This window comes from Penaeus chinensis, chromosome 19 (genome assembly GCF_019202785.1).
Source record: "Penaeus chinensis breed Huanghai No. 1 chromosome 19, ASM1920278v2, whole genome shotgun sequence".
Taxonomy (NCBI): domain Eukaryota; kingdom Metazoa; phylum Arthropoda; class Malacostraca; order Decapoda; family Penaeidae; genus Penaeus; species Penaeus chinensis.
In genome coordinates, this window is record NC_061837.1 from 9,955,742 (window position 1) to 9,970,411 (window position 14,670).

Below are 14,670 nucleotides of genomic sequence, written 5' to 3' on the forward strand. Positions count from 1 at the left end.
CTGACCATTTTTAAGGTGAATGTTCAGTAAATATCGATGTCTACTGAGTGTCAAGACACACAAGCGCTTGTATGCACGCCCACGTTCCTCTAGGTATTATTAGCATAGAGCCTCATGCACCAGGCGTTCAAGCAGGCGCTCATTTCCCCACTGTTCATGCAAAGCTTAGGTCATTAGATCTCTACAGGCGAATGTCCATAAACTTACTGTTCTTTTGTCTATATGATCATTCTGCATTAAGCATATCACTACAAGCTTATTTCTAATTTCTACGTGTCTAAACCTGAGTAAGTTTTAATCTGCGCTCACAAACCTCTGTGCACACAGCGACTTTCACGCCAATGCTTAAAGCAACAGCATCTTACCGTGTACTAATCTCCCTGTATTTCCTTCCAGAATATTCCGAGTGTTATTAGCAAGCGTTCGGATCGCAGCTTCCGGATTCAGCATAACAATGAGATAACAAAGCCCAGGCAAGTTATGAAATCATAACAAGAATCCTTTAAGAACAGCACACTGCCTTAGCCGGGTGGCCGTTGGCGTGAGTGTTACCTAGCGCTCCTTGGGAAGAACACAAGGGCCATCTGAGTGAACAGTGTTCCAAAAGTGCACAAAGAAGGCATGGGCCGCCGACAGGGGGAACACGGCACGCGGGCGGCGACAAGGATGCGAGGAGAGACCAGCCCGCTTCCACTGCGGATCCGACACTCTCACCTGATCAATAACAACACACACTCCGAAGCCGCTGCAACAGGACGAAACACTGTGGGAAATCTGCAACGCGGTTCAACAACACGCTATCCAGTTCTGCATTATCGAATTGGTGAGTAAGTGATGTGTGGCGAGTAAAAATTACGTATTGTAATGGATCGGAGGATAAGTTTTGTGGAGTCGTAGGTATCAGTGAGGCCTTGTTGGTGAGTCAGTAAGGTATGGGGAGTGAGTGAGTTGTGGTGAATAAGTGACCTGTGATGAGTTTGAATATGATTTGACCAGTGAATGAATGAATAGTTCGTAAATAAGTAAGCTTCGTTCCACTGAGGTATACTGAGTCGGTGACTTACTTATGGTATGTGTGTGAGTAAATGAGAATGTAAGCTATACGTGAATCACTGGATGAATATCAGTGAATCAGATATTGAGTCAGAATGATACCAAAATGATAGACAGGCATATACTGAGTCAGATCAAAAAGAAAAGAATATCATGAATAAATTATAAATATAAATTAGTCAAAACAACAACAGCAATGCCAATACACGAAGCGCGTGACGTGGAGAGCTGCACCGCAGTGTGGCAGTGACGAGGCGACGTTCTGGAGAGATACGGCCCGTCAGTGTGAATGAGTGTGAGGCGACTGCGATGAATTAGTGTGTTCGCTGCAGTGAGTCAGAGAAGGACGGCGTCGGGGAGTCTGTGCCAGGCTATGGCGAGTCAGTTTGTAAACAGTGCCACGTCCGTGAGGTGTGCTAAGCCCCGGGAGTAAGCTGCAGTGAGAGAGGTATGTAACGATACGTGTTTTTCTTAAATATTGCCGTTATGAATTTATCTGCCTGGACCCTTATATATATATGTATAAAAATATATTTTAAGTCTGTTTATAGTTATATGTTAATTCACTATTATAGTTATATTCATTGTTATGTATCCTTATAGAGCTAACACTCAAAGATCTGAATCGACGTATCATGCTTTATATAAAAGAGCCTCTATATCTACTTACACGTGCCTTTGTGTCTGTATGCCTAGATGATAGCCTGCCTGTGCCTTCTCTCTATACATCTTATCAGCTTATCATCAAACACACTAATCCGTCTTGGTTTCGCTATCAACTCTATCTTACCGAAGCGATGCATTGAGATCAACTTTTTCCCCTTTTGACCACGACCAATTGTGCAATAGATGCCAGAATTTCCCCTATTGATCACATGACTGTGACGTCACTACTGGAGTTTGTGTAAAGCAGTGACTGGGTTGGAGCCGAGGGAGAGCGAAGGGGAGGCCAAGCGCAGGTGCCGAGGAAGAGAGCGAGAGAAAGAGAGAGAGAGGGAGAGGGAAAGAGAGAGAGAGAGCTAGCGAGAGAGAGGCGGAAGGGCTAGAGACTGGAAGAGAGCAGACGAGAGAAAGAAATGAAGAGATTGGGTTAAAATAGGAGAGAAAGAGAGAAAGAACTGGGGGAGTAGGAGAGAGGGGAAAGGAGGGGATGAGAGAGGGGGGGGGAAAGGTCCAGGAGAACTGTGAAAATAAGAAAAAAATATAAATATTGATGAGAAGATAAGTAGACTCACGGACACATAAACTGACAAGTTGAGAAATCGACAAACATAGATCAAAATAAAGTTATTGATAGACAGATACATAACAAGACTGATTAATAGATAGAAAGTTATGGAGGAAGAATGGAATACATTAGGAAGCAGGAACAAAGTAAGATTGAGGGGGGGGGGGGGGAGACAGATCGGGGGAAAGAACTTGAAAGGGGAGGAGAGGAGAGGGAAAAAGAAGGAAGAGAGAGCTGGAAGAAAGAGGGAAATAGGAGAGGGAGGGAAGAGGAAGAGAGAGAAGGGAAAAAAAGGAAAGAGAGAGAAAATAGAGAGGGATGGGAGAGAGGGGGAGATAGATGAAAGAGGAAAGAGGGAGAGAGGGGAAAGAAAAAGAGGAAAGAGAGAGGGAAGAGTGAGAGAGATGAGAGAGCGGGAGATGGGGAAGAAAGGAAAATGAGAGAAAGAGAGAGGGTGGGGGCAAAGAAAGGAGAGAGAGAGAGAGAGAGAGAGAGAGAGAGAGAGAGAGAGAGAGAGAGAGAGAGAGAGAGATAGATAGAGAGAGAGAGATAGAGAGAGAGAGAGAGAGAGAGAGAGAGAGAGAGAGAGAGAGAGAGAGAGAGAGAGAGAGAGAGAGAGAGAGAGACGAGAGAGCAAAGATAAGAGAGGAGAAGAGATTTGAAGAAAAGAGAAAAGATTAGAAAAATGGAAAGAGAGAAAGATGAGAGAGAGAGAGAGAGAGAGAGAGAGAGAGAGAGAGAGAGAGAGAGAGAGAGAGAGAGAGAGAGAGAGAGAGAGAAAGAGAGAGAGAGAGAGAGAGAGAGAGAGAGAGAGAGAGAGAGTGAGAATGAGAGAACGAGAGAGAGAGAACGAGAGAACGAGAGGATGAGAGAACGAGAGAGAGAGAAAGAGAGAGAGAGAGAGAGAGAGAGAGATCCGGCGTATTGATGCTGCAGTAAATAAATCATTTCGCTGAAAGAATCCTCTCGGTCTGTACCCAAACCCTTGACCCAAGTCTTCGTCAGCGGAGGAAGCTATTCTCGAAAAATACTTTCATGAATTATTAAAGGCTTCCTCTTCATAACATCTCTTTTTCCTTTGTGGCTAATTCTGGTTGTCGGAAATGTAATTACCATTATGAATGTAGAAGAGAAAGTGTAAATTAAGGTACAGTCGAATGTGCCTGTAGTTATTTGTTTTGTTTGATTGTTTGTGTGGGTATGTGTCTCCGTGTTCGAATGCGTATGTGTGGCAGTTTATTTGTTCGTATGTGTGTGTCATCATCTATATGATCGTCGGCCGTTTATTCGCAAGGTCCGTGTCATCCCGTCTGACACCTCGCATGTTTATTATAACTCAAGCAATGTCCACATCAAAGAAATATCACAAATAAGTTATTAATGGCGGTTAATTAGTTCTCAGAGGTTAATTAGCACTCCGCCTCAGTCAAGGACCCAAATTTTACCTGATGATTTTTCCGGGCTCCCCCCCAGGCCTCCCGCGATGAGGAAGCGGCTGGTCTGGTGGTTCGGCCTCTTGGCGCTGTGCGTGCTGGGGCAGGCGAGCGTGATGCTGTACCAGAGAGTTTGGGCCGCCCTCCACAAGATGCTCGAGGAGTTCGTTAATAAATACATCAACGACGATATCAACTACGACTACTACGAGGACCTCCCGGAGGGCGTCTACGTCAGGAGCAAGCGCCGCCTCAGCGCCACCGTCATGAGGAAGTTCCGGGACCTGATGAACGGCTACGACTCGACTCGTGAGTCACGTCAGGACAGGAAATTAGTGCTGTTCTGGACGTCGTGGTTCAGCCAGGCGTGGTGGGTGCGCATGGGCGGGGGCGTTGACTTGGAGGCCGCCCACTGCCCGGAGACAAGGTGCTACTTCACCCACGATCGTAGGAAGAGGGAAGAGGCGGCAGCTGTGCTATTTTTAGTGAGTGTGTTTTTCCCTTCACGTGCGTATTTCGGTAGATTGTCCAGATGGTACCTATTCATGATCTGATTCCTACTATAACTTAATTATCATCTGGTATCTATAATTACCCTCGCGAGGCACACAAATACAGCTATTAAAGCTTTCTTTTCATAAGTAGTTTCTTCTAGTGATGTCTCTCTTCACAGTCTGCAGAGGTGAAGATGTCCGACCTCCCGTACAGTCGATCTCCGAGTCAGCGGTGGGTCTGGGTTCACGTGGAGGCACCTACGTCAGACGTCCCACTCCATACTACGGGAGATCCTGGCTTGTTAAGGAGCACAGCAAAGAGTGTGTGTTTTTCTTTATCTTTACCGTATGGATGTACGTATGTGCATATGTAATTGTGTGTGGTTGTGTAAATACAAGTGTGTGTATATGTGTTCACGCTTTATGAATGGAACAGTACTTCTTTCTCTGTTTTGTGACATGCTCCTAACTCACGTCCCTTCCTAGCAGGTGAACGCAACTGGGCATCGCCTGGATAACCTCTTCAACTGGACCATGACATACCATCCAGCCTCAAACATCATGGAACCCTACGGCGCCCTCATACCCAGAGAAAATGCCACGCTGTCTCAAGATGGCCTTTCCACCTCTGCCAAGACACGCAGGGGTTTCCTGTTGACGTCCCTGAGGCCTGCATTGCTCGAGACGGAGAGCCCCTTCTACGAGGCTTATATGAACGCCCTACATGGCAGTGAGGGCTTCGAGGAAATCATGGGCCCGTCATGGGTCCCCTACGTGGACTGGGCCACAGGTAAGCAGGTGGTCTCGTAATCTGCAAGAAGGGAAAGTGCGTGTGTTTTGTTTAGTGTACCTACGTATTAGCGTTAGCTGAATCTGCCTTCTGCGAAAAACTGTTTTTATTAGAATGAACACAAGCTAGAAAAATCGTCGGTGTTCTGCAAACCGTAAATGAGTGAACGATTAACTGTCACTGGCGTTCATAACATATTTTAGCTTCCATTTCCTCTGTAGACTTTTATGTTAATATAACAGGTCCTTATACTGTAAAAAAGGTCTAAAACACCACACCGAAAACTCCGCCAAATAATGTTACAAAGTCTTAAGGATATCGGCAATGACTCAAACTATTCATTACCGAATCTGCAGCACGATCTGTCAGAAACTAGTTAGAGCATCAGACAAGAAAAGCCATGCAGGTAAACTTTAACAACTTCCCCCCACAGAAGACGCGGGGAAGGACTGGTCCGAGTTCCTGTTGCGGCCGAATTTAGTAGCATGGATGTCGTCCCACTGCCAGACTCGTTCACGCAGGGAGGACTACGTGAGGCAGCTGCAAGAACATGTGCACGTCCATGTCTACGGTGCCTGCGGTACGCTCAGGTAAACGTGTCATAAACTTGTTTCAGTTAAAGTTGTGTTATAACTAAGACCTGTATCTAAGGCCTTGATGATGGTAGTCTAAAAATGTATGTTATCTTGTCTTAAAATGAGTATTAATTCGTGTTTCTTAAAAATCTAGCGTTCTGCCAAGATTATGACAGGTTATAGCAAGGTATAGCGTGTCATTTTGATATTATACGCAAGTCACTATCCATAGCATTTATTTAGTAGAGTCTGTAATAGTCTTCAGTATCACACAAAAACATATTTATTCTTTTAATTAAAATATTTGGACTGCATTTTGTTCACAGAGACGAGACAATATCAGTAACCGATAGCGAGTATTGTCTATGTATAATTAATTAAGAGTGATGTCAAGATAATTAAATTGGTGTGCTTCATGACCACAGGATGGCCATAACATTGTGAAAAGCTTTAGGAAGTCGAAATAAACGCACAAAAGACATGGTGAATACCTCGCCGATGATCAAACATACACCATTTTGAGTCACTCAAAAAAAGAAAAAGAAAAGAAAGGAAAAACTTGATAATTGATATATGAGGGAATGTTTGTCTCATCTTTATACGACAGACCATAAATAATTTAAACTGTTGTTCACACACACACAATAAGTAGATTAAATGCAAACTGGCAAAGCAACATAATTCAAATATTTTTTCTTAATGGAGAATATATGATTATGGAACAACCGTAGGGCCAAATACAAGCAGATTATGCTTCGTAAAATCAAAATACCGAATACCGACGCGCTAAAAAGTTAACATACCATCAACCTACAAAATCTTATCAGAATGTCTAATTTGTCCAAACAATTTACCCAATTTCATCGTCCCATCAACTTTGAAAAAAATATACGACACGTCAGCACTGTCAAGCATGCATTTTCCATTTTGCAACACGGCAAAAATGAATTAAACAATGGCAGGAGCAGCTGGATGTATATGACTTTTATTGCATTGCATTCCGGCGTTTTTTTTGTTTTTGTTTTTTTGTTTTATTTGTTTTACGCCGTTATATCTCTCGTTCCTGTCACGTTGTGTCGCTTTCACTTCGCGAACGTTATGCAGTTGTACTAATATTCAGATTTTCTCCTATTGATCGTTTATTCTTTTAATGATTTTGAATTAATTACTTTTATTTATTTAATTTAGTTATATTATAATTTATTTTTTTCTTTTTGTTTTGTTTTACCTTGTTTTACTTTATTACGTTCCATGTCCTTTAATTGTATTGTATTGTATTTCATCTTATTTCAATTCACTTTATTTATCAATCTATTAGATTCGTGATTGGAATGGAGCCTCGTTCATTATTTTCTGTTTATGAATACAGAGAGATGAAAATGACACTTCATTTTAATTGAAAAACACTAGACAGAAGTGGGGTCTGACGTCATATGATTAACAATGCGTCGGTACCGTGACGAAAGTGAAGGAAAAATATCAATAAAAATAACAACCTCTAGTCTTCATTTTTTTTTTTATGGTGTACTAATGTATATGGACCTACACACACACACATACACATATATGTATGTGTGTGTATGTATGTATGTATGTGTGTGTGTGTGTGTGTGTGTGTGTGTGTGTGTGTGTGTGTGTGGGTGTGTGTGTGTGTGTATGAATTTATATCTGCATACATGTATGTACCTTTGTTTTAATCTTTGTATGTATATGTATGTGTACCTACGTAAGCATGTATGCATGTATATACTTACAGTATTTCTTATTTTCGCATATTTTAAAGAAGACAATATGCCACATCTTGAACTGCCAAGGCAAAGCCAAGTAACCTCCCCCCCCCCCCCCCCCCCCCCTGCAGTTGCGGCCGGCGGGAGTCCCACCGCAAGGACCGCTGCTGGCAGGACGTCCTGGCCCGGAAGTTCCTGTTCTACCTGGCCTTCGAGAACTCCGTGTGCGACGCCTACGTGACCGAGAAGCTGTGGAAGCCGCTGGTGCACGGCCTGGTGCCCGTGGTGCTCGGGGGCGCCAACTACTCCCACTTCCTGCCGCCCAACTCCTACATCAACGCCCGCGAGTACCAGCCGCGGGAACTGGCGCTCCTTCTGCGGCAGCTGCAGGCCTCCCCTCGAGACTACGCCAGGTTCCACCTCTGGCGCGCCTTCTGGAGGGCCACCCTGAGGCCGTCCCTGTGCGAGCTCTGCCTCAAGATACACAATGACGATGAAGTGTCGACCCTGAGGAACATCCCTGACTGGTGGCGAGATGTGGGGCGGTGCCACAACCCCGCGGTGCCAACCACGCTCTTATGATCTGCTCAACCCTGTTCTTCCGTCCTTATATTTTTCCTTATATGTATAACAGTTACCGATCAACCGAATTCCACTTGTCGTCGATCTTTTTTTCGCTGTAAAAGAATGTCTGAACAGGAAATAGCGAACTCAAGCAAGCACAGGACACTGCAGTTAAAGGCTGAGTGAACTGTAACAAGATTGGGGATGTTTAGAAGGAAGCTGGTGAAGATTTCAGTTGCTAGAAAGACCGAGAAAAAATGACAAAGTTGGTTTTATCGCTGTTTTTCTTTATTTTGGGTTACTATAACACTTCTGTGAATTGTTACCACCACTGTCACCGCAAGTCATGCGAATATGATGATAGATCCTTGACTTCGGATTAAGATGTGATAACTTATTTATAAACCATAACAACGTCGGCACTTCAGTTAAATTTTGCAAATCTATTACTTGTATTGCAATATTGTTTAAACTATCAGATCATGTTATACATTTAAACATTGATTACTAACGCCAGTCAACGTCGAAATCAAGGCTCTAGCGTCGCTTTCGAAATCATTTGCGGTAATGGCGGTAACCCTTATTCTGTGTATACCTTAGATACTTATTTTTTGTGATTACAGCACACTCATTATGAGAGATGAAACCAAAGGAGTGTACAAGATGCCTTTGTGCTTGCACCTTTTCGTGTGCCTTGTGTGTACGTGTTAGTTGTATAGTATTTTAAGTACATATTATATTTTAATTGCTTGGCGTTGTAAATGATTTGCCAATATATAGTTTTGGATGTAGTATGTATGGACTACCCAAGTAACCAATTCAATGGATATCTACACGTATAAAGAGTATTGGAGGTGTATACAACCCACAACCTTATTATATATCACAGAGAATAGTAAATTACTATGAATTCCTAACTGATATACATAACAAAAGTGATTCCATAAACAAAGAGACACAACAAAATTCGTACAACTACATTGACATGCTTAATCAAGGTTTAAATTACCAATATCAAAATGTGTTTTCTTTTAACATTTCAGCGTCTTGGCCCAAAGGACGTTATCATCTCCATCGTCATTTCCCTGTAATAAAAGTAACAATCTTCAAGGATTCTAATTCATCACTCTAACACTTTGCTTCATTACACTTCTTTCATTATCTTTAACTATAACTTGACTACAAATTGTCTTATGTATTTGAACACACTCAATAACCACGTCATTCACTGGAAAATACTCGCAGCTTGTAATACTGTGCGCATAACACCTGGATTTTGTCTTTCAAGTGTATTGGGTTATGTATTTTTGATGAACAATTCTGTAGAGAACAGAGATACAGGTCTTGGTATGATTGATATATTCTTCGTTAATAAGTAATTCATGTTCGTCTGTATTGTGGTTCTTATTTACTTTCCCTTCTTTATCGATTTATTTTCATTTTTTCTGTTTTTCGCTCTCTTCCTTCCTCACTCTCGTTTGTGCTCTCTCTCTCTTTCTCTCTCTCTCTCTCTCTCTCTCTCTCTCTCTCTCTCTCTCTCTCTCTCTCTCTCTCTCTCTCTCTCTCTCTCTCTCACTCACTCTCACTCTGTCTTTCTCCCTCTCTCTCTTTCTCTCTCTCTCTCTCTCTCTCTCTCTCTCTCTCTCTCTCTCTCTCTCTCTCTCTCTCTCTCTCTCTCTCTCTCTCTCTCTTTCTCTCTCTCTCTCTTTTTTTTCTTTCTTACCCTTTCTCTTCCCCTCTCCCTCCCTCCTTTCTCCACCTCTCTCTCCCCCCCTCCCACTATTCTCTCTCACCAACTTTTTTTTATTTCTTCTCTTTTTTCTGTATGTCTGGCTGCCTCTCTGTCTGTCTGTCTGTCTCTCTTTACTTTCTCTCTGTCTCACACCCTCTTTCACCACCTCTCTCCTCCTTCCCTCCTCTCTCTCTCTCATTCTCTTTTCTCCCACCCTGCCTTCTCTCTATTCCTTTCTCCCCACCTCCCTCCCTCCCTTCTCTCTCACCCTATCTTCCCTTACTCTCTCTCTCTCTCTCTCTCTCTCTCTCTCTCTCTCTCTCTCTCTCTCTCTCTCTCTCTCTCTCTCCCTCTCTCTCTCTTATTCCCTTGCTTTCTCTGTCCTTCCCCTCTCCCACTCTTATGCATTACTCTGACTAAAGTTGTTTGAATTTAAACTTCACAAGACAAACTTGAGGCAACACCGAAAGAGTATACAAAAAACAAAAACAAAACAAAAACAACAACAACAAACAAAACCAGATAGGAAGATGAATAGAGAAGAGAGAAAATGTTTAGGAAATAGGAGTATAAAAAAGATGATGGAAGCTACTTTTGGGGAAAACTTTAATGGTAGTTATCTCTACTATTGTGTGAAAAAAGTGTGGACATACGTGGCTGTGCAGAAGAATGAATATTTGGTGATTTTGTGGAAAAGGAAACAGTTCTACCCTGATGAAACGAACGGCGTAAGTGGTTTGAAATTAGTTGAAAAAAAATCCCCTACAAATAATATGATTAGAATGAACATACATGGTATTCTACATAAAAGAAGAAAAAAGTGCCCCTAACCTATTGAATGATGACGAAGGTTTTACCCATGATGCATACCCATATAATGCAACACTGAGGTCAACTTTACACTGGGCTTCCACTAAAGCTACATTTCCGTACTACTGGCTATGTAAATATCGATACTCTTTACCGGTTAAGGAGATGAACTTTTTTTCTGGAATGTTTACATGAGAGACGTATGTTGTCACACGGAGAATTATAAATTTTTTTTATATATAACCTTTCACAACATGTTACAATGAGCCCTTTTCTTTTAGGATCATTTAAGGGAATGAAGGATGTGTCGAAAAAAAGGAGCCCCTGAAAACTGTATTTCAGTCAAGCGAATAAAAACGTAAATAAGTTATATTTACTGACAATAATTATGCCATGGAAAGCTTTAGGAATGAAAGAACATTCTAGGTAACTTCCAAAGAGCTGGGAGGAATACAAATGACAGATAAGACGTAGCTTGATATTTTAAGCCTTAAATGCAATGCACTTTTCCCTCAGCCGTATTTTCTTATTGTGAATGTTACCCAGCAATCATACATCCATACAAAATTAAATTCTAAGAATTCGTACATGCTATCGTCAAATGTGAAGCGAGGAAGGTGCAGTGTCATGAAATCTTGACGAAAAATATCAATTCTAAACATATTGATTCCAAGGATTTTCTCCTTGTAACATTGATAACGGTAATGATAGCAATATCAAAAACAACAACAACAATAATATGAACAATAATAATAATAACAAGTATTAGTATCAGTAGTATAATTAGTAGTAACAATAATGATAATAAAATACAGACAGCTTCAAACGGCAGTAGATTCCACATAAAAAGCGTTACACTGATCTTATGTGGTTCTGTTGAGAATGAAGCTCACATTTTATCAAGAAGCTAAAAATCATTACTCGTTTGTAATTGCATTTAGCTCACATTTCTACAGGAGTTTCATAATTAGAAGACAGGAGAATCAAACCCGAAGAGAAGCCTAAACCCGATATTCGAAAGCAATCTAATTCCCTTCCTAGCTTACGATTTTACTAAGGCGTATGGAACAAGAAATCGTTGTAATGAAGTTTTCCTTAATGCGGTTAAGGTATCTGCGTCCAAGCCGTGGAAACCCTAAAAGAAGGTGACGAACCAGGTTAAGAAACTTCAAGAGTCGTTAATTGGCTTAAGATATATTTTTATGGTGGCATTTCTCCTTCCAGTTTTGGCAAGAACGCACCGTCTTTCATATCAAGTCAAATTTCCGGGGCCACACTTCATGCCAGTTCTGATTTTGTAAGACGTTGCTCATTTTACATGCCCATAATCTTGTTTGTTTGCATGAGAAGGATAATGAAGACTCAAGATTATGCTTAATTCATGGCGATAATGTGATCACAGTTCAAGTGCCCGAACATTTGCTTATCAAATGTGTTAGTTTATTTTTTTATCTATAGTATTAGTATCACCATGGTCACGTTGATGGACCATAATAATTAGGTAGTGTACATAAACGTAAATGTATCGATGTTTAGGTTAAAGTTTAAACTAACGAAACATTCAATAAACGTAACTGGCTCGAGAACACCTTTAGACCCACGTCTTTGAATTACTAAATGAGAATCGGCGTTATTTATCACAAGAATTTTCTGGCTTTTTCAGGGTAAAAAATGCTCACACACGATGTACTCCTGTTACGACTATACTATGCCTTAAATCTCGTAATTCAAAAGTAAGGAACAAACCTTGTTTTTCTACAAGGCAAAAAAATTACTGGATTATATATATATATATATATATATATATATATATATATATATATATATATATATATATATATATATTTTTTTTTTTTTTTTTTTTTTTTTTTTAATGTTACGGGTATGTAACGGAAAAGTTTATTAATCTTTTGTATATACAATGAACGACTTGTTTTCACCATATTCCATTATCATCATTTAGCATTTTTTGGGAGTATGGCTTCATGGATTGTGCAATGCGGTATCATACCATCATGGATCACTATTTATCTTTCATTTTAAGTTTAGTCTTCATTACACTGTGCTAAATTGTGTGGAGATTGTGGAAGTACATTTCTTTGAAGCTCCCACATGTGTCTGAGTGACTGAATGTATAGCATCTCCATTCGTAATTTAGGAAACGCTAATCTTGATTGATATTGATTCCCCCCTTGAACTATTTGATACTGCTGGAATGGCAAACGATTTTTATGTGTGATTAAAACTGAAACATATTTCCTGAAGAATTTTCCATTGATACTGAAGGATAGTTGTCAAATACTGGCACTGTAAGAAGCTTCAAGTTTGTGGGTTAAACCTGCTTTGTCTTTATAATTTGTTTAAATTGGTTAGAGGTATTCACGTCATATTATGGGGCATTAACAAACAGACCCAATATACTAATACGAATATTGAATGTGTAATGAATCTTCGGTCTTTGCAAAATTAGCTACATTTAGCTTTCTGAAATCGCATGAACCTCTGAAATTAGTTTCCTGTCTTCCCATTGACTATTCAATCAATCAGTCTCAAGATAAAAATAATCACGAATAGGAGAACAAGAGAACTAAGGGCAGAGTCTCTAATGAACAATGAAATCAGAAAAAAAAATAGTAAACAGACTTCTTATTTTAATAAAATTGTGTTAAACCTACCCTGGAAATTCGAATGTACCGAAGGCCTTTTCGCTGTATTGCTTCTTCAGGGCCTTTGCTTCGAAAAGACCTTTGTTGTTCTAGTTGCAATAAATTCAGCAAGAATCCAAAGCGTTATTCATTTACACCAGTATTCTTCTTCTTTTTCAGATTGCAAATTCAACAGCTATATAGTTTCATAGGGTCTCCTAATCTTTTAATATTTAAGTTAATGTTGATGAGTCTGGTGAAGATAAACTGTGCTCTCCAGATGGTTCTTATTATGAATATATGTCTTAGTTGAAAGGGTTTATTTTAATATTCATTGATTCTTAGTGACCTATTTATTTCTCTCCTTCAAAATTAACATTTAAAAAACTCCATTTACATCTAGCAGATTCTGAAAATACAATGATCATTGGAATACCCAGGAAATCTTTCACACAAAAGTCATCATTTTATTAAAATAATCTGTTTTTTATGCTCTGATTTCATAAGTAATCATTAAAGCTTCTGACGCTTATTTTATATTATAATCGCTGAAATACAAACATGAAAGTTACAGGATACATGAAAGTTGAAACAATAGTATACAAAATTGAATAGTTAACCCTATATAAGTTTTCTATAATAATGAATCTTTTATAGAAAACGAAAAGTTTCAAAGGGAGACTAAATATAAAAGTATATCACTAGCTCTACATTCTACGAGTACGAATAGTCTTATATAAATACTTTTTATCAACCTGGTATTGCATATCGAACAACCCAAAACTAACAATAAAGAAACCTTGATTTGTTTTTTCCCATTGTATCGTAAATTACTTGTATATACTTCTCGGCAGATTTTTTTCTTTCTTTTCAAAGGAACTTTTTTTCAGAAAATTTGTTCAAGATTACCAACTTCCACAATTTTTGTTTTTGTTTGGATTAAGCCATTATAAAGGTCCTTATTAATTATTACTATTATTATGATGATGATAATGGTGATGTAGATTATTACCATTATCATCATTATCATTATCATTATTATTATTATTATTATTATTACCATTATTATTATTAATATCATTATTATTATTATTCCTACCGTCATGATTTTATTGTTATTATCATTATCATTATCATCATTAGTATTACTGCTACTACTACTACTATCATTATTATTATCATTAACATTGATGTTATCACTGCACTAGGAATTTTATCAGCATTATTATTATCATTGTTGTCATTATTACTGTTATTTTCATTGCCATTATCATTATCAATATTGTTGTTAGTAATGTTATTATTTTCATTATTATTATATTATTCTTATCATCATCATCACCACCGTTAATGTTCTTCTTCTTATTAATATCATTACCATCATTATTAATATGATAATAATTATTACCATCATTATCATTACTATCATCATTATCATTATTATTATCACTATCATTATTATAACTGTTTTTCTTATCACTATGTAATCATTATTGTTATTACCCCAGTCCTTTGCTCTTCCTCTTTTATCAAACTTTCCCTCACCCTCCTCTCATTTTCTCTTAACTCTCTCTCCTTTCTCTTTCATTTCCTTCTTCCCTCTCCCCTTCCCTCCTCCA

The 14,670-nt window shown here is 39.3% G+C and overlaps 1 protein-coding gene across 1 annotated transcript; it reads left to right on the forward strand.

The window, feature by feature from the left end:
- Positions 1-1,366: 1,366 nt before the first annotated feature.
- LOC125035379 (alpha-(1,3)-fucosyltransferase C-like) lies at positions 1,367-9,259 on the forward strand. The gene is made up of 6 exons (XM_047627737.1): positions 1,367-1,501; positions 3,755-4,199; positions 4,388-4,531; positions 4,698-4,998; positions 5,432-5,588; positions 7,432-9,259. The coding sequence occupies exons 2-6, from the start codon at positions 3,765-3,767 to the stop codon at positions 7,880-7,882; spliced, it is 1,488 nt and encodes a 495-aa protein (XP_047483693.1). The 5' UTR covers positions 1,367-1,501; positions 3,755-3,764; the 3' UTR covers positions 7,883-9,259.
- Positions 9,260-14,670: the final 5,411 nt, after the last annotated feature.

What these genes read in the sequence shown, in the direction of transcription:
- LOC125035379 (XM_047627737.1), top strand. Translation starts at nt 3,765, where the DNA reads ATGAGGAAGCGGCTGGTCTGGTGGTTCGGCCTCTTGGCGCTGTGCGTG. An exon ending in CGGCAGCTGTGCTATTTTTA is followed by an intron (nt 4,200 to 4,387) that starts GTGAGTGTGTTT and finishes CTCTCTTCACAG; the next exon opens with TCTGCAGAGGTGAAGATGTC. An exon ending in GGTGCCTGCGGTACGCTCAG is followed by an intron (nt 5,589 to 7,431) that starts GTAAACGTGTCA and finishes CCCCCCCTGCAG; the next exon opens with TTGCGGCCGGCGGGAGTCCC.